General features: G+C 44.4%; 1 protein-coding gene across 11 annotated transcripts in view; it reads left to right on the forward strand.

Moving 5' to 3' along the window:
• GIT1 (GIT ArfGAP 1) overlaps positions 1–26,598 on the forward strand; it is a 583,248-nt gene that overhangs the window by 151,453 nt on the left and 405,197 nt on the right. For all 11 annotated transcript variants that reach the window (XM_069615265.1, XM_069615266.1, XM_069615270.1 and 8 more), the window contains exons 2-4: positions 10,751–10,884; positions 11,655–11,767; positions 14,662–14,767. In XM_069615265.1, coding sequence (XP_069471366.1) covers positions 10,751–10,884; positions 11,655–11,767; positions 14,662–14,767 — 353 coding nt within the window. The remainder of the gene's footprint in view (positions 1–10,750; positions 10,885–11,654; positions 11,768–14,661; positions 14,768–26,598) is intronic.

A 26,598-nucleotide genomic window follows, 5' to 3' on the forward strand; every position in this document is an offset into this window, starting at 1 on the left:
TGTGCACCTGGCCACCCTCTGTCCTTTGGGCCCAAGTACCTGCTCACCCTGCCACCCTCCCGCACTGCCTCCGGGCCACCCCTTGCACTGGGGACTGTATCTGTACCCATAAACCCCCCCCCCCTTTTCTTCCTGCACTTATCAGACCTACCCTGCCTGCTGCCTTAAAACTAGCACTTGCAAATTGCTGGCTGCATTGCCACTGTTTGTTGCCTTTTATTTATAAATTGTTATTTATCTGTTTCTCATCTGCTTCGCAGTTTCCACTTCTCCCTCCTTCCATGCACTTTTCCCCCTCCCCCTCGCACTTGCGCGTTCTCAATGTCACTGGGCCTAGTAAGATCCCTGTTTTGTTCCCCTCCCTTGCCTTGTCGCGCTCTGAAACGCTTGTGTACGAGTGCGATAGAAATAAAATATCAATCACTCAATTACCTAGATGGTTGGTTCATAGTAGGCAACGCCCCCTTATAGTGCATCAAGCATATACCGATGACAGTCTAATGTAACAACTTTGGTTCACCATTAATGTGCAAAAGTCCATTCTAGACCCCACCAAAAAAACAAGCAGTTTCTGGAGGAAAAACTAGATGGAGCCCATGCTCTAGCCGTCTCATCACGAGCCAAGAGGTCTAAGAGTAGGATGAGTGAGGTTGTGCCTTTGTCCATGACTTCGAGTAGTTGGTTCTTGAGGTCGAGTAAGGCTCACTCTGTGCCGTGGCGGAATCCTGATTGTCTTCTTCCACAGATGTGTGTTTCTAGGTAAGCTTGAATCTGTGGATATGCAGCTTTGTCTAGAATTTGCAGCAGGAATGGCACTGTGGTAATGGAGCGGTAGTTGTTTGGGGAGTACGTGTCGAGGGAGTTTTTCTTTTTTAGTAAGGGCAGCACCCAGGCTTCTTTGAGGGTAGTTGGCACAGTGCTGGTGGCTAAGGATGCGTTGATGGAGGTGATAAAAGGGGCAAATGCTGTGGCGCAGTCTTTGACTAGGTTGGCTGGGCAGATGTTGCCTTTGCATAGTGATGGTTTGATTTGCTTCAGGATGTGGAGGACTTCAGGAGTGGTTACTTCTCTGAATGTGAAGGATTTGAGTTGGTTACTACTATGTTTGGTGTATCCATCTGGTTTGTGCGTGGACGTCTTTGGTGCAGGGTTGGATTTAGGCAGTTTGTCAAATTGAGTTTTGATTTTGTTTTTGAGTGTTTTAATTTTATTTAGCATGGCGTGTTGGATGTTGTTGGACCATGTGGAGTTCTTCTCAGTGGGTTGAGTGGAGGTGGTGGGGATAGTAAGCTCATTGTAGATGGTGAATAGCTCTTTTCACTGTGAGTTGGCTTTCTCAATTCTGGCATTGTACGTAGCTGCTTTAGCTGTGGAGATGGCCTTTTTCTATTGTTTAGCGACTGTGAGGTAGGTATCCTTTGTGGTGAGGGAGGGATTAACCTGCCAAGCGGTTAGTGCTACCCTTTTGGCAGTGCTTGCATCCTTTAGTTTTTGTGTTTAATTACCAGGAGCTAGCATAGAATATCTTTTTGGCTTTTATCTTTTCCAGTGGTGCTACTACTTCTATTATGTCTTTTAGTGTGTTGTTGTAGATCTCCGCTAGTGTTGTGGGGTCTTTGGAGGTAGAATGAGCAAGTGCTGACTTTTCCAGGAGCGGGATTAGTCTGTCTGCGGTGAGCAGTTTTTTTGATCTTGCCATAGTAGCTGGTGCAGGTGGGTAGGGGTTCCCAACTCTTTTTGCTGGTACGAAGAAATGTAATAAGTGGTGATCAGTCCATGGTCTGGGAGTGTTGGAACTGATGTCAGCCACACAGTTGTGGTCGGCGATCCAGTCAAGGATTTGACCTTTGCTGTGCATCAACCTATTGGAGTACTCCACAAGATTGCTGAATGTATGCAAACTGCTTGAAGAGGAACTTTCTAATACCACATCTTGTGGTCGGAGCAGCAGCCATCACCTGGCCAGAAAATTTAACATCTCTACACATCTCATACCTCTTAAGAATTGCGGAATGTTCTTTTTTTTACGCTGTTTTTGTCTATGAAATCTCAAATAGCTGCAAGGTCAAAATTTATCAACTCCAAACCATAACCTGTATATCTCTATCTTTCTTCAAAACCCTAACACCGCCCTACTTCATCTGGTACAACAAAGTACAGTATGTCGCTAGTCAGATCCTACCTTAATTATGCCAGTAGCTTGTATCTAGGTTTACCCAATTATCTGTTCCATCGACTAGAGAGCATCATGTGACACAGCACGAGTTTTGTATCTAATCCCATGACGATATCCTACTTAGTTGAAGTGTATATGGGCTCCTTGTGGCATGGAGATTGGCCTATCAGTCCATTTTCCTATTTCTTTTGCCTTTTTATGGTGAAGGTCCTCCATTTCCAATGGATAAATGCATTAATTCTAGAGCACTTAGAGCAGTGATCTCTTCTCAAATCGCGATGCCCTGAATTAACAGGAAGTGCAAAGAAGCTTGTTGCGTCTTCATTTTGGCGACGGCTGGATGGAATCAGTAATTCATGCATATACGACCTATAGTGAACGTCTCCCAGTTTTGAAAAACTTTGTATCTTATCCCCACTGACATGTGAGCCTGTTTTAGTCTTGAGTTGAGAATGAATGATGCATTCGATATAGTGGAAAAATGTGCAGTGTAGTCTTACCGCTGAGCGGTAGAGTATATAGTCATTGGCGATGTCCCTTATTGACTGCCCAGAGGATTCTCTGCCTAGAAAATACAATTTCTCAATCTTATCCAATTCAAAATAGCAGCTCCAAATCCCGATAGTGGGATATTGCCTTTTTTCTATGTGTCTTGCCAGTTTTAAACCGTCTATCTAATGAGTAGCATTCGAATATGCGATCTGCAGTTTTATTTTGTTTTTGTGACCGCTGGACTTCTTATCCTTGACAGATCATCCACCCCTACCCCACCTTTCTTTCAAAAACAAGTGTCATCAATATATGGAACATCTCCATCACCCTTCCACCCAGGTGACCAATCATACAGTTTGTTTCATAGTTTGAATTGTTCCTTGAAGGATTTCATCTGGAGAATGTATTCCTGGCAAAGAATTGACAGGCTCAAGTTGGCGACACCTGCTAATGTGCCAAGAAGTGACAGTGTTAATTATTGCTGGAGAATCCCTCCCAAAGATGGTTTGTTCTGTTGTGGTGACTGTTAGGGTTCCTTTTATGCTGAACCGTTTATGCTGAACCGTCACTTCCATTAAACTATGGAGGAAAGGCATACGCAGATTTTGAATGTGGACCTTTAGTACGATATGCACTAAAAACGGAATTGTCTCTTGGTACTTAATCTCCTCGTTAGCAATTGTTTTTATTAATCAGGGCAGGGCTTCAAAGCTGTGACCTGCAGTTTACATAGAAATGGTGTTAACACACCGAGTATTGACCAAGACAGCGGGTGTAATTTCTTGCGTTCTTCCATTAAATTGGCTCTTGGCAACTTGCAAGCACGACGCATATACAAACTGTGAGGTCGTATGGACCCTGTCCCACCCCCCCTTTCTTCTTCACTGTTGTATTTACTTGTACCCTGAACCTCCTCTGAGACGTACCCCTGAGAACCTATCCCCACTCACGGTTATGGCGGCTCTAAAAGCCTAGTCGAGTGACCGTGGATGTTTAGCTGGATGGCCACCTCTTGTTGGTAGCAGTCTATGGTGTATTTGTATGGCTTCAGTGGTGCACAGTCTGATGGTGCCTCTACCAGGAACCATAGTGCGACATCCATTGCCAAGCACCGCTCCTGTGCATTGTCCCTACAGCGTTGCAGTCACTCGATGAGTGGTGAATTGAGAAACCTATCCAGTTAAAATCCCTGTGCCTGGTGCACAATTCCTTCTATAATCTGACTCCTGCTTTTTAAAATATAGGTAAAGGAGCAGCCTGTTTATTATAAAACGACCCGTTTGTTATGCTCGTCCGCCGGCAGAATTCTTGTTCTGTCAAACTCTGGAGTGCCTTGGATGTCCAGCTTCTCTTTCTGAATAATCATTTGGAGTTTAGGTGGAAGCTGAACACGTTGGTTTCCACACAAATGTTCTCCTGGCTTTCTCTGGTCATGTATGTGCTATTTGATCTTTTTGGCGCTTAGAGGCCTTTTTCAAGGGTTGTCTGTACTTTGTAAGCCGTGCCATACCAAGAGAGTGGAATATGGATCTAGCCACATATGCCACGGCCACAGCCTGCCTCATAGCACGAGGTTTGCGTTGACCAAACTCGGACATTGCTAGTTAAGTGAATGGATGTCTGTAATTCTGCCTGAAACCATACCAGAGAGAAAGCCCAGGAAGGAATTTGCAAACGTATATATTGCAGCCCTCCTGTAATTGGGTTGCCGCCAAATATTTTAAAGAATGTATTTTTCAGATTGGAAGCAGAGTGTTTTATCAGCTGAAAAATGTAACCAGTTTACATCCTTCTTGGGCTAACGAAAAAAGTTGAATTTGAAGATGATCCGGATGACGATACCATGCCAGAAAGCGGGGAAGACCGAGCTGAAGGAGAAGCTTTACCAGTACCTACAGGCCCTGGGACTTCTCAGAGGTCCATTTCCTTGGTCCAATCACCTCTGACTCTGCAGGCAGTTGTTTCAAGCTTCTGGAAAGCATTGCTGTTCCATGTTCGGGCCCAACAAGAAGATACCTGCCAGAGGCTTGTCAAAGCGAAAGCAACAAGTGAATGGAGACCTTTTTAAAACGTCTTGGTGCGCAAAAGGCCCTTTTCCCCACTTCAATTGTGACTACTAAACTGGAGTGCCCTTTACAGTAAGTGGCACGTTGACGACGTCTTCTGGACAGCTGCACTCCTCGCCAGCTGTTCACCTGCCCGCTGGCCCAGCTGTTCGCCCACTGATCAACTTCCCAGCAAATGGTCCTAGACGTGGGAACTGTTGCTGCTGCATCACCAGAGAATGGCATCCGTCAGTCGTCACTTCCAACCAGGAGTAGATCAGAAACATTGATGGCTAGCTGTCAAACATCCAGACAATTGCCGAAAAAAACAAATCGTGGTCCTGTCTAAAACGTTGGCCCTATGTTTAACTTTGTCAGTACCCCAACTTCAGCACCAGCATCCCGCTGAGCCAATTGGAAGCTGGTCAGCCTGGCCTTTTGACATCTATGTCAGACTAACTCCCAGTGGAGTCGATATAGGCCCTTTGTGGCCATATGGTACCCCAGGCCACCTTGGTAGGGCTTGCCACCCTCCACTCTGAATAGATACTTTTGTAAGCCAGTCTACTTGACTCTAATGTGCACATAATTTCACTTCAGTTTACTTGACAGAAGAATAGGTATTGTGCGACATTCCCTTATTTCTTGTCATTCGTGTTAAACGGTATCTTGAATCAAACTGTTGCCTTCCGAAGAGTGTTGACCTTCGTCGCCACTGCTTGAACTAGGTGAACCCTGCATCTACTGTGTCGCTGCCTTGCGCCCTCTATAGGGCTCAGAGAAACCGTGCTAACAGAAGCCGTTCCAGACATACTATATAGCCCATCCCTGCAGTGAATATCTGCATTCGTTTTTTCTTTCTTTATGCAGCTTTCAAAGGCAGCTGCTGCTGCTGATGTTCTATTACGTTCCATTTAAAAGCTTGCATGCAAAAAATGCTTTCATATGGTAGATGCACAAATCGCATGCCGCGGCATGACATTTCAGATGGACGGAAAAATGCAACTGAAATGTAGCTCTCATTGCTCGAATGCTTCTTGTTTTATATTTTGTTTTTTATTTTTAATCAACATGAGATTTTTACAATATTACAGTTGAAGCTCATCTAAACCAAGATTGGGCGCTGCTTTACAGGGACGTGAGCAATGTTTTCTTATTTGTGACTGTATCACCTTCAGGGGGAGGGTGGTTTCCGTTGAAGCAAGTTATTCACAATATGTTCAAGCATTTTTGCTGTTGCGATTTGCCAACTGGTTCTGTCACCGTCTATGAGCCTGTTCCACCAAGTCTCTTCCTGTGGCGGTATGTCAGCTCCAACTAAATTGGTTAGGTATCTTACTCTGATCGATGGCATCCCTGAACATACCATCAGAAGGTGTTGAATGGTTTCTTGGGGTGGGGCGATGACGCTTGGCAAAAGCGGCAGATTGGTGTTAGAGAGCTAGTATTTTGTTTGTAGCAAGTATAGTCTCGCTCTTAGTATCAGGTTTGGAGCCACACCGTTGGGGATTTCTTTATGTAATTTTGCAATTCGTTGAGCTTTTTTGTATTGTGAGTTAAGTGTGACGTCAATTTTTGTTTTGGCCGCTCTTTAAGTCGTCTTTGCCCAATCTAGGTCTTTGATTTTGTGCAGGCTCCTGCACAGATTTCGAATTAGCTCTTCTTCAGAAGCAATTGTGTCCAGTAGAAGTTCATTTTCTTTTTGCCAGTTTAACAGATCACAGATGTCACCTTGCATTTCTTTGTTGATCATGTTGTAAATTGGGTTGCTGTCAGCCATTTTATGATATTGGTAAAAGGTTTTGGCAACGGAGTGCCCACGTTTATGTCAGTTGCCATTAGACTGGCCACGATTTCTAAACTGCCATTGGACACCCCCTTGCTGCCGGAGCTGAAAAAGACTAGTGAAAAAAGTGTTGAATTAATGGCTACTGAGAGAGCTGCAGTAACTATCAAAGATATGGTAGTATTCAGGTACTTACTGTGAGCATCTTTGTATAAAATCCCAGGATGCTTATTTTACATATATACAGAGCCAGTTACTCTTAAGTTATTCGACTTGCCATCTCAAGCCCAGCCAAACCACCTTTAAGGACATTCACTCGAAGCATAGCTCCACATTTCCTGAGCTGTCAATCATAACCATGCTACAGCATTCTACCTGCCCTCTTGGATGGCCAGCAGCACAAACGTATCCATCCAAACCCAGAATACATCTCCCTTCCTCATTTAAACGACAACCACAACAAATCCCTCCTAAAACACAAGGCTCCAAAGTCACGCAGCTGCCTTCTCAGACAAAATCTTCGTAGAACAAGCACTCTGGAATACGACTTGTAGGCCACCAAATGGCACACATTCCACACAGGGGCAAAGCTGCAACTGCCATGTGTGCAGGGCCAGGGCATGCGAACCTGAACAGCCCTACACCCAAGCAACACAACTCAAACCAGAGTGGTGGTGCACACACCCAGCGATCAATAGGCAGGAACCCTGACTTGGGCAGCTTTCCACTTGGACACAGCAGAAATCCAAACTAGTGATACCTTTTCTGTTGAACAATAAGATACCTTTTCTGTTGAACAATAACAGTGTACACCAGGTATGATAGGATATCTATAACGTGCCTTATATACAAGTGTTTCAGTAAAACTATCCATGCATAGACACCATAGCATTTGACACCCAATCCAGACACACACCAAATATGCATTCCAAATCACCCAGCATGCATGAAACGTGGCCTCTTTCACAGACCACGTGCATCTATTCGCAAAGCATTCTAAACCACCCTTGCATATGAGATATTCCATGCACCTGTCACCAGGCCCACATACCACTCATGCAACATACGGATACCAATTGGCGTGCTGTTAATTTTGGAGTGGTACAGATAGCCAAACAGTCCAACAACTGACTTAAAAACAATGAATATATAAGTTCCAAACCGACAGCTGTTTAATACAGAAGGCCTTACAAGAACCTATACCCCAGTTTATTGAAGATCCAAAGTTACAGAAATGCTAAGCCTATGCAACCTGAGACTACAGCATCTCAAACAGTGACAAGATAATTGCTTTGAAACCGAAGCACAGTGAATAGGACAGAAGTCACCCGCCCTAACCCCATTGGAGCTCCCTGCCATCTATCCATCCAGACAGCCACCTTTGCCACTCAGGCTCACCACAAGCTGGACTTGACCAAACACTGAGAAGTTAGTAGCAGGAGAGAACGCTGGAGCAGTGCCAATTTTTATCCACCTAAACTTTCCCTATGCCTTATATGTCGTCATGAGGTGTGCCCAGCTGTGCCTCGGTGTCAATAAAATTGATGCGCTGGTGGACCTCTGCTGCCTTGCCCGTGGTGACATGGTGGTGCTACAAGCTACACTGCCCTCCTCACCTGGCAACCAATGCATGCGCCTGATCAAACATCACCTTCCCTGGCAGGTGCACTTTCACTGCAGTGCTGCTGTATGCCCTGCTGTTGGCATGATATTCTTATTACAGGCTAGTTGTGACCTCACTACTGACCAGTAATAAGAAAATGACATAACTACTTTAACTATAATCTGTTATTAGTTTTAGTTGTGATCTCACAATGCCTGCTGTTTGAGCCAGCACAGAGCAGAATTCCAGCAGTTTATTTTAGCAATAAGCTCCCGTTCTGCGGGCTTCACCGGGTGGTAAGAGCCCAGGGTCCCAGGTTATAGGCCCTGGCGCTGTTAACAGCCGGTGAAGCCCCCAAAACGGGTGATTATTGCTATTAGCACCCTGGGGTTTCAATTAGGAAACCAGGGGTGTCAACAGCAATGTATTTAGTTTGAATGAACAGGACAGCTCGTGGAATCCCTTTCAATCAAACCAAATACTTACCCATGATAGCCGGAAGATGGGGCTCCATACATAGTCCCTCTTCCATTCCCATGGCGGGCAGAGAGTACATGGAGCGGCAGTGGTGCGTAAGTGGGGCAGGGGGTTAGAAGGGGTCTCAAAACCCAAGGGGAAGGGCGGGTGAAGATGGCGGGGTGGGGGAAGCAGCCATCGGACTGCTCAGAACGCGGGCTGAGATTGTGGGATTCAGCCTGCGATCCGAGTAACTCGATTGGTTGGCTTCCCCGACCAGCTTTTCAGATGTCTTTCTTCTGAAATAGCTTTGTGATACTTTAAAGCCATTAATTGTAAAAGAATTGGTTATGGCAGAATATCTTGTTTGCTGCTGGAGTTTAACATGATTGGGCAAGAATCTATCTGCATGCTATCATTTATTTTAAACATTAAACCTTTTTAATGCATTTTATTAAACTGCTTAAAGTATTGTGGTGCATTACATATTAGTGTATTTTTGTATGTTTTACTCCAACGTATTCCGCATTGATATACGCGGAAGACAGCCCAGGGTTCGAAGCTGCCAAGGGCTGGGAGCTATTTAGCTCCTGCTCATGTCCGGTCCCAGGCAAGGAATTTAAGCGGACAGGGTCGAGTTACATGCAAGGTGGGAGGGAGGCTGTTTCTCAAAGGGTATCGAATATTTTAGTAAAGGATAGAACTTGCAAGAAATGGAGACCTGGGGATGGGATATGAGTTTCTGTAGCTTTTTAATTTTTCTCTAACCACATGTGATTATTAGGAAAGCAATATTACCCTATTGCAAGATGGAGGCGAAGTGATGGGCGACTGATTGATTGGTTCAGAGTCCTTCTATGAGGTAGCACGATTGGTTCGTGGTCCTTCTATGAGGTAGCATGGAACTTTGGAGACATTCTAAACTGCCCTTCGTCTGTGATTACAGATCTGGCAGGTCGCAGTTTTCTCAAGTTTAGTCAAGTCTAGTTTAGGAGGCATTTGTTTATAAAAACTGAAGGAAATGGCAGCAACCTTTGTGGGATGTGAACGTGCTACTGGTGGGAGATCTCTCTCTGATGACATGTAAATAGTTAACGTTTGAAACAGTAAGACTGAGATTCTGTTTTTACCACAACCGCTGAAGAGCTGGATGTGCCAGCGCAGCGATGAAAGCTATAGTTAAATCGGAGACTGAACTTCAAGTGTCGCTGTTGTGGGCGGAGTGTACGCGAGGGGGAGCAGCATTGCATCTGAGGAAGAGCCGTGCACGTGACTTCCGTGAAGAATACTGTCACGCACCAGTAACTGAGTTCAGCGCTCTAGAGAAAAGCACCTTACAACGTCGATCGTGTGTTCACCATTTATTGTCGTTTTCCGACGTATGCTAGTCATCTACAAGTTATAAGAAGACAGCATAGTGTTATGGGTACTGCATTAACTAATTAATAGCAATATCTGCACTTAAAGGTGTACAGTTCCTATGTACTTATATGAACAGAATAAAAGCCCACTTGGGTAAATCCCCGGCTACAATGGTACACCAGAGAGAAAACCCTTTGTACATATACTTGGAGAAAAACAAATGATTCATTTTTTTTTTATTTAAAAAATGTATTTGCAGTGCAAAAGATCTGTTTTGCAACAACTCAGGAATGCCCTTCAGGACACAGCAAAGGCTACTAGGTATAAGGAAAATGATTAGAGATGCATAATAAGAGAGATGGGTACTGTTAAATGTTCATAGTAGTAGTATTTATACAGACTCCTGAATGACATCCACGTCTTTAAGTAGAGTGTGATGGAAGCAGAGTCTGGCCGTTTATTTTATCCCATTTCCCTTTCGCCTGGGAGGTGTGGAAACGGTATCTAGGTATAGTTAGTTGCAGATTGTACGCTTCTGGGGTTGAGCAACCTCTGCAGGATTAACAACGCCGATGTGCAGTAATTCAAACGCAACGTTTTCTTAAAACGGTGCAGCTACAATTAAAGCAGGTAAGTTATTTACATCCATGTATAATCCCTTAACAGAAGGTAAACAAGAAAATCTTATGCACTGGCCAAGAGTGACTGGCTATCTTGAAAAAAACAGAATATTTATGCAGAATGCTACACATTAGGAAAATAGCTAATCTTAAGACATTTGAAAGGCTCAACAATTCAACACTTTCTGAAAGATTCTTTCATTGTTTCAGATCCTGGTTGGGCCTCCATTAACCGTGGTGTACTGATCTGTGATGAGTGCTGTAGTGTACACCGGAGCCTGGGGCGTCACATCTCTATGGTGAAGCATCTCCGGCACAGTGCTTGGCCCTCGTCGCTGCTACAGGTAGGCAAAGTCAAAAGGGTCATTCATGTGTCAATAGCACAGCTCTTGGTCTGTCTCCTGGTGGCAGAACATCCAATAGGGACCTCCACTTGGACATACCGATTTACCCCCAAAGTACGTGGCAGCCTCTGGTCACTGTCACTATCCGTTTTGGCATAGCTCCTTGCCTTCATCTCTGCGGTGCAAAGCCACAAGGGGGTTGCTCGTATGGGAGCACTGTTTACCTCCCATGGTGAACAATATCCTCAACACCGCTTGACTTTGTCCTCTATTGTGAAGGTAATCGTAGCCACCGGTGGGATAAATCTAAACTATTTCTTATTCTGTTTGTCACATTTCTTTTTTTTCATTTTTTCCTCTCCACATTTTTTATTTAATCTTAACACGGGTCCCTGTCTCTGCAAGTGTATCTTCTTTTTTTAAGGGCACAATCGCATGATACTGATTGGATTAAAAAATCGGGTAGCCTGGGGTTTGGATACTTTTGATCTGCAACTTTATCACCGTTTACAGTAGTTTACAATTCCCTCTTTGGGGCCTCAGCATGCAACTTTTCTCTGTCATAGCAATTTTGATTGAATGTACCATTCTCCTTATTTACCCATTGTCCCTCTTCAAAAAAACAAATACAAACTCTGGTTATTGGGTTTCATTGCTGACCTTCAGGCCCCCAAAATATTCAGTCTTGTGACACAACAAGTCTTTCATTGCCCTACAGTCTGCTTGTATTATTGTCTGAAACAGCCTGTTCTTCTCTGCTATTCCTCCAGATGGTGCACACCTTGGCTGGCAATGGGGCTAACTCGATATGGGAACACTCGCTACTGGATCCAGCTCAAGTGCAGAGCGGACGCCGCAAAGCAAACCCTCAGGACAAGGTCCAGTGAGTATTCCAATAGGCAAACTTTAGTTGTATGCCTATGAGTGACCTGCTGTCTTCCTATGCATGCACAACACTTTGTGATATTCTGGCAGACGAGCTGCATATAAAATCTCACAGATCGCAGAAGCACCATCAGGAAATGCTGAAAAATTCATGTACAAGTGCACCTCGGCACTCTTAAAAACCCTCTTCTGAATACGCAAACGTCTTATCACCACTGTCCAAGCAACCCACTATCATATCAAAAATGAGAAACAAGAGCAGAAAACCTCTTCAAAGCGGACACGCACTGCATCAACCCTCTATTAATTCCCGCTATTATGGCCTTCATAGATGTTGCATAATTAACCAGGTCTTCACAGGACAAATTGACACGAGATTCAACTTGGACATAACGCACTAAAGCATCATTGATTGGCAGCTCCCATCCTGCAACAGCCCACTGACGAGTTCCCTTCACTTCACTCTCCTCGAGTCTTACCTCAAACAAGGCACATTCTGCAATGCACTGGATTCTAGACAGAGCCCCCCCTGCTCGAGAGATGCACACTCCAGCCCTGTTGCTAACTCCATGCTTCCCAACTCTTCATAGGAAAGATCGTGGGAAAAGCCATTGGCCCGCACTTGCTAGACAGGCTCAACACACATGATCTCCTGCGTGACTACTAGTCCAGAGTGGGCGCATGATGCAGCACCATCCATGGTATCTTTGATGCTCTTCTCATCTTGGTCAAGGGGGGACACTATTTGCGAATTCTGCTCGAACCCCCACCCTCGCCTCCCTATCCGCTTCTGTAGCATTCTACCCAGCGGACCACAAGACTGGCGGGCATTCTACACTCATGCAAGGCATTTGATCATACAGTTCTGACCTGGTTCATATCACATTTGACCAATTGTCACACCAACTTCCCCAGATGGGCACCAGCAGGTATTGCCAAACCATGCAATGATGCAAGGCTACCTCCTCTCACCCATCCCCTTCATGCTCTACACTTGAAACCCTCCTTGCCAACCAATATATCAAGATCCATCAATACGCTGACGGCACCCAACTAGATCTGAAGATCACATCAGCGAGCAACCTACAGCAACTCAACACTGCCTCACCCTTGGTCAAGATTTGATATCTACAGTGTATCTGCATATTAACACAATAGGTATTATTCATGCTACTATGCAGTACTATCCCTACAACTAAACCGAATCACTAGGATTCTGTATTGATTGCAACAGCTCCTTCAAAACTCACTTCAACTTTTCAATCTCATGGTACCAATTCTTTGTCCTCTAAAAATCACGTATGTACTTGTTAAAGCAGTCTTCAAGACTGTTGTACAAGGACTAGCGAGATCTCAACAGGATGGTGGCAACACCGTCCTCGCCGGTGTCCCTGTTCCCACTGTGATGCATTCAATAGGCTCTTGTGAAGGGGGTGGGGGGACAAAGACTTGATAACCAAGGAAGTATGACCATATCACTCTGACGCGAGAGAGCTGCAGTGGCTGCCCCTCCAGGCACACATCACCACTGTCCTGAAGAGGCAACCATACCCCAATTGCATACCGAAAAAAATCTAACAACCGTCAATCTGATATTAGATTAGTCCTTTTCTGAAATGTAGGGATGAGGTGGGAAAACACTTAATCTTTTAAAGTATTTTGTGGATTAATAATCTAAGATTCATAACCCAGACTGGTTCTGCCTTTACATCCCTAGCCGATCTCTTGTCTGTAACCCCTCGATCTCCACCCTTCGAACTCTACCCTTACTATTCACTTCTAATTGTACCTATATTATTGTAGCCCTTGTTATGCATCACTTGCGTGCACCCTAGCTAGATTTGTGCTGTATAAAACCAAATACATATAGCGATGGAAGGGGCATTCATACACATGAAAATGCCTTAGACATGTATTTTATCAATACTGTTTTTGACATTAGATGCTAGAACTATTTGGAGGGCTAAGTTGCACCACATCTGGCACACTTTATTTCCAAATTGTGAACCAAATATAGTCACCAAATCATTGAGGTAGTAGCATTCACGCTTGGCAGCATCACATCCCTCTTATTGTCCCCCTCCAACCCAGAGGCTTCCTTCTCTGATCTCATAAAATGTGCGCAGGCTTGCACTGTGAGCTTTGGTCACCTTACACTGGATGTGCCTGGGTTATTTCCCACGTTTGTGCTGAGGTGATCTATGTCGTTCTAGGTTTGCGATTTTTCTGCTATGCTGTTCCCAGCACTGCCTCTGAATAAGACAATTGTTAAATGTTTGCAGGAACACAGTGACTAACCATTAAACTTGTGAATTAGCTATGGATACCCAGTATATGGCATCTCTCACCATCAATTGGAGTGCCTCTCTGACAATCCCAAAAAGTATCTATGGAATACTGCATTTATAAAGGGCAACGTGTGTAATGGATATGGCTACTCAGGTCTGACGGTTGTCTGGTAGTCGTGGGGGGTTGGGGGAGCGGGATTTCCATACCAATGGAGCCTCATTGGGGCAAGGTGGATAATGGGGCTTTGCAACCTTGCTCAATATCTTTGTTTGCATAGCCCTAGATTTGGGGCTATGTTTGTTCAGATGGGGGCAGTGGTCAGTGTGTGGATGGAGATTTATGGAGGGTAGATCTTCACTGGTTGTCTGATATTGCGGACTATCTGAAAATGTATTGCCACTGCATATTTTGAGTCTGCGATTCAAAACGATCAAGTCCGAAATTCATTCATAAAACCGAGATTGTCTTAAGATAAGTTGTTGAAGCTACTTTGTCCCCAGTAGTAGCTGTGTCCTCACAGGTGGGTTGGCTAGTAGTCATTTAGTGGCATTAAGGTTTGTTACCTATAACTGATTTCTCTCCTTTTGTTTAATACCTTAATAGCCCCACCAAGTCGGAGTTCATCAGGGCCAAGTACCAGATGTTGGCATTCGTTCACAAGCTGCCATGCCGGGATGATGATGGTGTGACTACAAAAGACCTCAGCAAGGTAAGCTTTGTGCTTGCACATTTTCTGCTCTCCCACACGCTTGTCTGCATGTTGATTTAGAATAATGCAAACGCCTTCTTTTGTAATTTCATTGGTGTTCAGTCAGAAGCTAACCCCACGGATGTGTCCTTGAATACCAAAACCTGCAAGGAAACCACAAGTGCCTGGAACAGTTGTTTGTGATTGAGCTGCTGTAAACATTTCAAGATGGCCGAATTATTCTAATTTTGTTCACGTTGTTGCCTCAGTTAGTGCCATATTGAATAATGGCAAATTGATTTTGAACTGTAGCCAGATTAAAATGGATAAGTCCGGATGTGCAGAATGTGTCACTCAAAAATAAGCCTGTTTTTAGAGACCTACTCATCAAGACAACATTGGGACCACCCTCACCACCCCCCCCTCGTCCCCAATATCCTGCATAAAGGGGCACAGCCCCACACCAAGAATTGCTTACTGACCCCTTTCAGCTCCGTTTCTGGAGATCTGAAGTTATTGACTCCTGGTCGCCACTCTACATTGCCACCTTCCCAGTTTTGGCAGAGCTAGTATATAGCCAAATAATTCACAGCACTGTGGAATGGCCATAATGCACGATATACAATCACGAATTATCCACAAATTAGAAAACCAAATGCAGGGTTCGAAATTGAGGGGAGCTGGGAGCGAATTAGCTCCTGCTTCTAGCATAGTAGAGGCTGGTTAGCTTGAAACCAAGAGCTACTAGGAGCTACTTGTTGCTCCTACGGCCAATTGGTGTCTTCCAAACATGAAGAAAAAAGTGACGTTAACTTTTAGTATTTGAGAAAGTTAATAAAGAAGCATTCTAACAGCTCTAATTCACATTTAAACGCAATGCGTTATAAAAAATGGACAAAAAGTTAAAGGCGCATGTCTGGCAGCTCCTGCCTGCAGGGTGATACCCATCACCCAGGAGCTGTTTTTTGCTCCTGCTCATCAAATCTCCATTTCGAACCCTGAAATGGGTACATTGGTATACACCCCCCAGCCTCAAAAGTTGAGTGGGTAATTTGGAAGGTATAAGTGGGGCTGCAAAACTAAAAACAAAGTGCCAAATTGTTTTATTCTGTAAATCCTACTGTTCAGTGTCAATTGTCCTCCTCAACTATGTGGTTATTGCAGGCAGTGCTCTTCTGCTTTGTAAATGGGACCAATTATAAATCATCAAAAAATTAAATTGCATAACCTATAGGATGACCTTAACAAACTGTCAGTGTGCAGCTAAAACAATAAGATAGTATAACCAATATGAAAAATGTTTGTGGTGCTAGAATTGCACCCGTAGTTTCAGGTGCCCATATGATGTGCCCTCTGAAACGCTTTGCTGATGGAACCAAAGGCATCTTCACCTGGGTACACTGGCAACGGGCTCATGGATAAGCGCAAGTCTTGTTTTCCTCTTCTACAGCATCGCGCCACGTCAGGACTTCTACAAAATTGGAACTAACCTTACCCATCCAGGAATGCTCTGGTAGGAGCGCTGGTGTGTTCCCTGTTTCTACTTTGAGAGTTTTGTGATCTTTGGGTCTCCCCTCTCCCATCCATTTGTGACTGATTTATCTGCTCATCACCCACCCACACCTTCCTGGGCTGGTTCTATCCTCCTCCCACTTGAGGTCCTTATCAATATGTCCTTTGCATTGGTTAATGAAACTTTTCCTCCTTTCATTTTTAAAACATACAATCTAGGGCAAAGCATGACAATAGCAATCCCATCTGTGTGTGTGTTCAAATCACTTTCATTCTCCAGTGAGCTATCAGAATATTACTGCGCTTAAAAATTGTGATATCCTACCATGTTTTGCATGGTTACTTTTTTCAGTGTATGAATGTTTCCAGAAATCTCATTTTTAGGCCAATTTCTTTTCACAGGGTAGAAGTCTCTTAATTTTACACAGCCAATGTAGGAATCTGAAATAACTTAACTCGGGGGAATTATTTGAGATGCATCAGTCATTCTTTAGACCCTATACACATTTGCATCAGGATTGAACGTTCACAGTAATAATTGTATGTAGGTATGTTTTTTATAAAGCACAAACCAAGCTATAAAGCATTGACGTGCTGTAAAAAGACTCTGGGTGGGTTAACAGTAGGGGGCGGATGGGGAACTGAAGAGGAGGTGGAGGAGTAACATGCCAGAGTGCAACGGAGCTGTTCTTTGAAGAGCACAATCTTCAGGTCCTTCCTGTGTAGGACGGTTGAGTTCTAGTCTTCTCTGTGTTGGTAACTTGTTCCAGAGACAATGTGCAAAGCAGGAAGAAGCATGTTTCTTTGTGGGTTGAGAATCAGGACGCGCTTGACATTCAGGCTTGGATGAGGATGTTGCTCGAGTTGATGGATGCCGTTGATGGAATAGATTTTTAGTTACAGCTGTGTGCCATCTTCATGTTGGTGTATCTTGATGAGGTTGGTGTCCCTCAGAGGTTCCATTTGGAGTTTGAAGATGACTGGGGATGGGGTGGAGCCTTGTGGATCTTTGCAGTTCACTGGGTGGTGCTGGGACTTGTTGGGGCCCCTCTGAACAAGTTGGTCTCTGTTGGAGAGGTATGAGGAAAACGCAGCAGGACTGTTCTGTCGAAAGTCCATGCACATTGTGAGGATGTTGAGGAGGATGTAAAGGTCCACTGTATTGAAGACAGCAGATATGTCAAGGAGGACAAGTAAGCAGGGCCCTTCTTTGTCCAGCACGTGTATAGCATCATTGTTAACTTGGATGATGGCGGTCTCTGCGCTGCGTCATTGCCAGAAACCAGATTGGTAGTCCTGTAGGTGGTTACGCTGGATACTTTCGTGCAACTGGATGGCTGCAGTATTTTCAATCACTTTGCTGAGGAAGGGTACATGCCTGATGGGGCAATAGTTGGCCAGGTCATTTTAGTGGAGTGTGGGTTTCTTTAGCAGAGGGAGAATCTATCCCATTGTCCGAGCATTAGGGAAGATGCCTTGTGCAATTGGTGGTTTTGAGGGCTGCAAGAGTGTTGGTCTTGTGTCATGAATTTGGCCATCTTCATATGTTGCAGGCTGGTATGTGTTCAATTTCCGGTATGGTTGGACCTTATCTAGTCTACCTTGACTGTGACAAAACTATTGATGGGGTTACATTTGCCAGTGTATTGTGGTTTACAGGCTATGGCAGCAGGTTTATTACTTTGGGATATTTTCATGATGATTGATCTGTAGTAGTTTGCCCTAACTCTGAATGGTCCTTGTAGTATTGGGGGTTCTGGTAGATACTACAGTCCTAAGTGCTGATCAGTGGGGTTTCAGGGTGATTAGTTCTAGTTGGTGGGATTTTCTCCAGAACATTTCTTTCTATGAATAGTGCATTTGCTAATGAGCCTGTGTGTACCAACGTGTGGAGATCATTTTGAGTTGATGTTTCACTGATGTATGGGCGTTTGTAGTCTCGGCAGTGGTTCAGTGAGCTGACATTCTCCAAGCGGATGAACGGTGAGGCCAAGGTGATGAGGTTTCCTTCCAGTGTGTCAATGTTGACTTTCTTGAAAGAGCTGTTAAGTGCATTTTGACAGTTTGCATTGGCACTGATGGTGAAGTGTCTGGAGCAGTAGGAGTATGGCTGTGTGGTCTGTCCAGTGCAAAGGTGGAGGCGGGGAGAAAGAGATCTATACTGGTGGAGAGATAGTTAATACCAGGTTGGGTCTGTTCCCATTGTGGTGGATTGGCTTTGTGACGAGATGTTATGTCCATGTTGTTGAGCAGTTAAAGTAGTCTCCCTGGAATGGGACCAAGGTAGGTCAAAGTATCTGAGAAAGATGTTTCTTGTGGTGTTGATTGATGCTGTTGTGACAGTCTGTCCTTTCGTCAGAAGGTCTTGGTATGGGATCGTATGTAGATGTAGTGAAGGGAAACTGTCTGAGCGTGGGCAAGCGGGAAGTATCAGGATGGGGCTTCCACGGATGCAGGTGTGGTATGTTCTGGGGGTGCATGTCCATGAGGTATCATGGATATAGCAAGGTCTGCTCCAGTATGCCTTTTGTGGTCCTTCAGTTGGATGGAGTAAACTGGGAATGCGAACATCCAGGGTGGGTGTGTGGATGTGTGGCGGTGGGGTTGAGCCAGGTCTCTGTGATAGTACTTTTAGGTTGAGTGGTTATAGGGTCACCAATGTCTGCTGCATGTAATACCACCACATGTCCTCATTACCTACTCCCTGTATGTCATTATCAAAACTTGCCAAATAATTGCATGCATCTTTCGAATTCAGCACATTCAGAATAGTCCCAGAAAAAACAAAATAATTATTTCTAAATTGGTGTGCTCCTTAGAAAACCTATTCTCATTTAGATCGAATGGCTCCTAGTTTTGTATGTTATTTGATTTTTAGCCATCCCAATATTCGTATAGCCGCACAATGCATTACAGTCCCTCATTTGTTATTATTGTTTATATTCTGCTTTAACACATGACTGAATCTCACTTTACAAAATCACACATAATAAAGGATTTGTCGATCTTAGTCAATTTCTACCTCTATGAATTCTCATAAAAAGGACTTTTCTCAAACCCAGGTAATTCATATGGCTGAGGCTTGTGGATATGCTTAGAATCACATGCTTTGCATTGCCCAACATCTAGTGTTGGGTGTGGAGTATTGCACATGTTTTTGAAGATCGAAAAGGGATGTCGACTGGGCGTGTTTGTAATCTTATCCCTAGTGTGATGTCTACTGTACCCATGATTGCTGACAAGTCGAGGTCTCTCAGATTATTTATTTCCACCATTGTGGATAGACGTGTTTCACTCGGTATTGTAGCTACGATACCTTCAGAGTGATTTACCCTTATTTAACTATTTCAATGGTCACTGCTCAATGGACATCTCAACGGATCACCAATTTTGACTGTCAAACAAGACTATCGTTCTGGCGACAGGCTTCGGCCTAACAGTAGGGAGAGTGGGGGAGTCTGATTCCTTTTCTATCAAAGAACGCATACCTCCACTACGTACATATACTGCATTTGTCGAGCTCCCCTTAAAAATTCACACCCACTATGGAGCAAACTCACTTTGTTCTGTCCCAGCTGCAACAGGATACTCATTGAATGTGTAGCCACTGCCTTCACCCGAGATAATCAAGAGACCAGTTCCGCGCCCTGTACATTGTTTAGGCCTAAACCCTAAAGGCACGTTGCAGTAAGTGGTGGACGGCACTGCGAAAGAGTGACCATCTTGAATCTGTCCTTCCTGAGGAACTTGTTCAAGCGTCTCACGTATAGGATGGGTTGCAGTCCTCCATCTTTCTTGGGAACCAGACAACATGTGGAGTTCCAACCCTGGTATTGCTCAGCTGCAGGTACCCTTCTCACAACACCTTTCTCCAGCAGGCAGAGAATCCCATGAAGAAGGAACGTATCTGGGGCTCTTTTTAGAAATGAGACCGTACCCTTGAGCTACTGTCTGTGCAGATCCCAATCATCCAAAGTAAGGGAACTAGTGGAATGCCAGTCTTGTTGATGCAGAGTCAATCTGCCACCCACCGGAGTCCTGTGCGTGAAGCCTTCAGAGTGGTTTTGGGGCTGTGGCAGAGGGTAGTGAGGGGGTGACTGCCTGAGCTGTTCTAGAGCCATGTGATAATCTCCTTTTGCCCCCTTTGGGCAGGCTGACCTCTACCTCTTTGTCCAAAAGAGGAGTAGAATCGAAAAGGCTGTCCTTGCCAACCCTCGGAAGGTGGGTCCAGCTGTTGAGGTTAACAGATGGCTGCACCCAAGGATTTTGCTGCTGCCTTGGAAGTCTGAAACTTCTCAAAGCTGTCGTCAGTCTTTGTGCCAAAAAGGTTTGACCCATTCAAGGGCATGTCCAGAAATGATTCCTGACTGGATATCGGGAACAAATCCAGATTCGCACAGCCATGCAAATCTCCTTATGAATGCACTTGATCCCTTAGAGCGACCAACACAGTATGATACATCCAGTCGCGATTGGCATGCTGCTTCCTTACCATCATTAATATTATTGAAGCCATCCCTCAGGAATATTATCAGCTGCTTGGGAGATGACATTCCACAAAGTGAATGTATATTTTGCTAACGTCCAAGACCTATTAAGGGCCTTGAGTGCCATACTCCCAGCAGATAACACCATTTTCCTTAGCATGTGTTTTTTTTGTCATCCCCATCAGGTGGGATGGATGGATGGATGGATATGCAGCTACTTTAGAGGTGGAAGTAGTCTACTACTAAACTCTCAGCAGTAGGGTGTCTGGAGAGAAAATCGGGTTCAATGGCTTGTCTATTTTATTTTTACCAACTCCTTGTTGACAGCAGGAGTGTTAGTGGCCTCCTGGCCATTTTCTAAGATGGTGTTCTTAAGTGCAGAAAGGAAAGGTAGCACAGGTTCTTTGGGAGGACCTTGGTACAAGATGAGTTTGCGGATAACCTTGACAAACCCCCCCGCCCCAACCCGCAACACAAATACTCTTCTGAACCTGTTCATCACTGTTCTATATGCACCACTTGGATGAACAGCTGTCATGTGAAGCAAATTCCACTTTTGGGGAAGTGTCTAAGCCACTGGCTTCCTCAAGGCAAGTAGACAAGTCCTCTAAGCGAGATTCCTCAGAAATGAATTCCTTGGGGCCATTGGGCATGACAAAACGTTCGGTTCGTACCCATAGGGTACACTGTCTTCGTCCTCTTCTTCCTCGAAAATCATTCCAAAAGACGATAGCAGCTTAAAGTTCAAAGATTGATCCGAGGACAAAGTCTACAGCAAGTCCTTCGATAGTGAAGACACTGACCCCTCTCTGGTAGGCATTTCAGAGGTCTTCTGCCCCAGGCTATTGGGTGCGCGAGTCAAAGCCTTCGATTCACTGCCGGCTTTTGAGGATGCAGTGGAAGAGTTAGCCTTTTTTGGCTCTTTTGAGGGACCAGGAGGGACTGCTTTCGAAAAGACATCCATTTTATGACAAATTCTTCTTAATCTGCTGCTGAGTGTTAGGTCCCGTCTTCAGCGTTCCTCGGGAGCAGCTGAACCCCACAGACCCAAAAAAGTGTCTAGTGTCTAATTGATGGAAACCTGCAGCTGAACTCAAGACACCGCTGGGGGGAAGAGGAAATGGGATAAAATAACAAACCCAGACAAGGACTCCTCCTCCTTCTTTAGGATGGATATCTGCATAAGGGGAAAGAAAAAGGAACACAAGATAACTAATCTGACAATATACTTTCTCCTTCTATTCCACCTTCACTTCCCAGATAAAAACTGTACCTGAGATTTCCTCTGCAAGAGCCTAGAGGAATTTTATAGCTTCACTGTTATATTTTACTCAAGTCTTTTCAAGGTAAAAGCATGGTTCATAAAAAAGGCTGAAATTGCTTCTCTTTCTATATTAATCAGATTAGTTATGAAGACATTTTGAAATGTTCTCTCTTTGCGCCAGAAAGTCTTTGGTAAAAGGATTGAAAGTCTCTTGTAACAGGAATCTGTTTTTTCAAGGCTGTCCGAAGATTCAGATATTAATTAAACATCAGTCCTCCGCTCTGCCTCAACCCAAGTTTAATGGCTTCTTCTTTCATGATCCGAAAATCTAAAACAGTCCATAAGGCTCCAAAGCATCAATTAGGGACAGCTCCCTACTCTACTAATACTATAGCCTATTTAATATTTCTTTTAATTCAAATTTAATAATACAAGGTTTCCCTTAGTAAAACTACTGAATGGAGTTTGCATAATAGATACAAACTCTCTGCCAAAATGAATGTATGCCTGTGAAAACTAGCACATTAAGACTGTAAATTTGAATAGAGTTAAACCAACAATAAGTCTGCGCTGGCTAGAGCGTAGTCGCTTCAACCATATCACAACAAAATGCACAGGAGCTTTAAAAGACAAACACTCCACAGAGGGAAAACTCTACCTTTAATAAACAGCTAACCTGGCACCGAGGAAACCACTACTGAACTCCTTCTCAGGAACCGGAATCAAGATAAATGAAAACGGAGGTCCTCTGCAGCACCTCTCTGAAAGAAATCACTCCGTAAGCAACGCTGACTGGAATATTATCAGCGAAAACTGAACGACAGCGCGACTCCTGTATTCACCTCGCGGCGGATGCGCAATGGAAATAACAACAAGGAAATAGACTGCGCTCTAGCACGAGCAAACTTCCTACGCCGGGAAATATAAACAAACGTAACCTGGAAATTAAGTTTCTCCTATTTAAATGCTAAGACTAAGGATTCAAAACCCACCGAATCTCTATGAAACCTAATTATAATATCTTATTAGATTTTCACCACACTTACCTGAGAAAATGAAGGTGGCACAAGTCTTGTTGTTTTTTTTCTTCATGAAATCTTCCTTCTTGAATTAAAAAAACTTCCTCTTAAAATGCTTAAATGTCTTCAATACACACTAGGCCTAGAAATCAGAGACTTTATAAATGGGACCTTACTCCTTGACAAACTTTGAGGAAAGGCAGTTGGGAATCTTCAGTCTCGCCCTTTGTTCAATCCTCAGCCAATCAAAATTCCTGACTGCTTCCACCATTTTGGTTTGGGAAATCCATCACCTCATTCTGAAGGTACTATGTTGAGGCCAAAGTAACATGAATTAAAAACAAGAAAATAGATCTGAAACTCATACCTAACTGCCAAACCAGAAAGTAATTAGTAACTTCAACACCGAAACCTAACACTGAGGCAGAGTTCTCTGGGAAACGTATAGAAGGCCAATCTAGTTAAGTGACACGGGCAGCTCTGGGAGCTGTAGCCATACAAGTTTATAGTAGCAAGGCGAGTGGTCAAGGCAAGAAGTGGTGGCCGTTTATAGTAGCAAGGCGAGTGGTCAAGGCAAGAAGTGGTGCGCCTGTAGCGTGTCCTCAATGAGAACACACAGTGAGAAGTCAAGGAACACACTTGGACAAACTGTTATAAAAATATATTTTTTTCATAGTGTTATATGGCCATATATAAATGACTACTAACATGTATTAGAACACCCTAGCGGGTGTATCACAATTGTGATTGATCAATCTGCGGGCTATACTAAACTGGTATAGCCTGCAGATTTAATACAGCCCGCAAGTACTGTTTTAAGTACTTACCTGTTCCAGCTGCCGGCACCCATGTAGGTCTTGGTGTAATGTCGGAACGGAAAGATTTAACTTTCAGTCCGAATCACACGTTGCAAGACCACTGTATGCAACCCAGGCCCGACCACTCATTTGAAGGAAGAAATGCTTTCCCTTCTTAAAGAAAGCATTTCATTAAAAGTGAAACCAGCGAGAAAGAAAAGCTTCATTTGTCTTTATTATGGAACGTGGCATGTTTCAGTTTTCCCCGCAACGAAGTGACGAGGAACCTTGCCCTCACCTCGTCACGTTGTTTGGATGTTTGCTGCACCATAGCATGGGAAGGAAAATGGGAAAGCGGAGCATACAAATGTAAGTTGATAGCACAGCAAATTCATTTGTATGTAGTGACCTCGCTAATGTTTTGTTACACTTCCAATTACTGCAAACTTCAATACAGTAAGTTTGTGTAGGGGAAAACATTGAAATTACACTGAGCAGGCACACCCACACCTGATTTATGTTTAATAGCATACTTCTCCACCCAATCACCTACCACACCCTATAATAAAAAATTAGACCTGTTTAATTGAAGTGCAAAAAACTGCAAAATGGTAAATGTCTGCAACATTTATTTACCTATTTGTTACAACTCACCCCAGTACTCTGATTCTTCTTAAGACTTGGCAGTTCTTCTGTAGAGTTCAAGGACCCTTTTCCCACCTTCTGCTATGGTCTTGGAGGCCCAGGGGTTGCAGGTTCGAGCACTTCTCTGGTCAGTGATAACTGCTGGTGCAAGGTCTTCAGGATAGAAAATGTAGAAGAACTCGATGCAGGGCCCCTCTGAGCACATGACTGGATGCAGAAAAGTGTTTTGGATGACGGCCTCCAATGCACATGGACGCAGGGGGGCGCCCTTGTCGCAATCTGACTTCACCTTGCATCTCGAGTCCACTTGATGCTGGAACCACGCTTGGCAGAGATGAATCCTGTAGCACAAGCTGTCGATCCCCAAAGTTCTAAGCTTCAGCGCGGAACGGCGACCTCTGCCGCATGGTAACCCAAACTCTGAGCTGGGCTGCCACTGGGTGATCGTGGGGCACTTCAGAGGGCTCTTCTTCGCAGGACTCGAAGCAGACGTCAAGAATGGATATTCCCTCCACTCCAAGGGTCGAAAGATCCTTTGCTGGGCTTCTGAAGATCACCTAAAAGACAGGGCTCTTCCAGGACAGCAGCATACATTGGTCACCAGGCCTCCTTACACATCTCGCAGCTGGACAGGATGGTTGGCTCCTTCAGACTTCCTTGAATAAACCTAAAGAATGGGTGCAGGGGTCCTCTTATCCAAAGCCAGATAATAGCCGAAACCATGGGCGTAATTTTAGGGGGGGGGGACAGGGGTGTTTGTCCCCCCCCCCAACTTTCATGGCGCACCATTTTGTCCCCATTCATTTGGCTGGGGCACCTTTTCTTCAGATGTCATGTCTCCCCCCCCAACCCCACAACATTTTCAGCAAAGTTACTCCACTGGCCAAAACTCCAAAAAAAAAAAAAAAAAAAAAAAAATATTTGTGACTTGGGACCAGACAGTTGCAACCCACTTCCTGACCGCAAAAACACATGGCCTCAGCTTTACTGGGCATTGAAAGTCCAAATAAGGATGTTCCTGTCCTCCGAGGTCAGGAAGGTTTAGTGACCAGATGGGCAAGGGACAAACGAAAAATCTTGCGGTACAGTAAGTATGGCTAAAGTAAAATACACCAGAAAATAGCAAAAAGTTACTGCCGTCACCAGCTTGTTCCTTAGGCACACCTAAAGTAACCACAAATGCTGAGTATTGGTCTAGGGCAAAACAAAGTGTACCCTATTGTACTGCATTGTAAGATGCATTGTACAGTGATAAAAAGTGACAAGTGGTAAAAAAGTAACGAGACTAAGGGAAAAAATGTTACCCAGTACTGACCGAATGAAGGACTTGTTTGTGTGCCCATGACAGATGAGCAAAAGCCAGTGTGGTGAAGCTGAAGGCTTCATTCACTGCACTGCAAAAAGAGCAGGTCTGATTAAAAAATAAAAGCAAAATGTTTTGGGGTCCGTAAAAATGGAGGGAAAGGCGCTGTAAAGGGAAATCTTTCCTGACTGATGAACCCAGAGCAAGTTTAGACTTCCTCTCTTTTAAGGCCATGTTAGTCATCGGCTGACATGAGCCACAGACAGTGCTCCTTACTGAGGAGCCAGAGGCATATCCTGTGTGGATCTGTGATCAACCTCTTCGAGTCAGTCTGCACACCTCTTAAACCCTGTTTTCGGAGTAGACCTACTCGAAGAAACAGTAACTACGCAGTAGACCAAATCGCTCAGGGGCATCGAACCATTTTGCTGTGCATGCAGAAAAACTGAACTGTGGCAACTGGTGCAGTCCATACTTTCTATATCTCCAACATCCCATCCGGCCGTGGGAATGGGAGCCTCTGCAGGACATTGACTGGATGCTGCACAGCGCCCTATGCTGTCGAACGTTTCTGAAGCTGCAAGCAGGATATCAGTATATCGAAGATGAGGAATCCATGGGAGGACACAATCCATTAGGAGAAGCTACTTTCTTTTTAGAAAGACTGAGTTAAAGCCCTGGAGTTGTAGCTTAAAGGGCAACAGGGTATTGTGTAAAAACTTGGAAACTGGCCGTAAAAAGGTATGAGGCAGAACTGGGTGCTCACGAGAGCGCTGCAAAACGCAGCAAATAAGGAAGGAAAAAATCCAGATTAGGTTTAAAGAA

This window comes from Ambystoma mexicanum, chromosome 9 (assembly GCF_040938575.1).
Source record: "Ambystoma mexicanum isolate Mex_15411 chromosome 9, UKY_AmexF1_1, whole genome shotgun sequence".
Lineage (NCBI taxonomy): Eukaryota > Metazoa > Chordata > Amphibia > Caudata > Ambystomatidae > Ambystoma > Ambystoma mexicanum.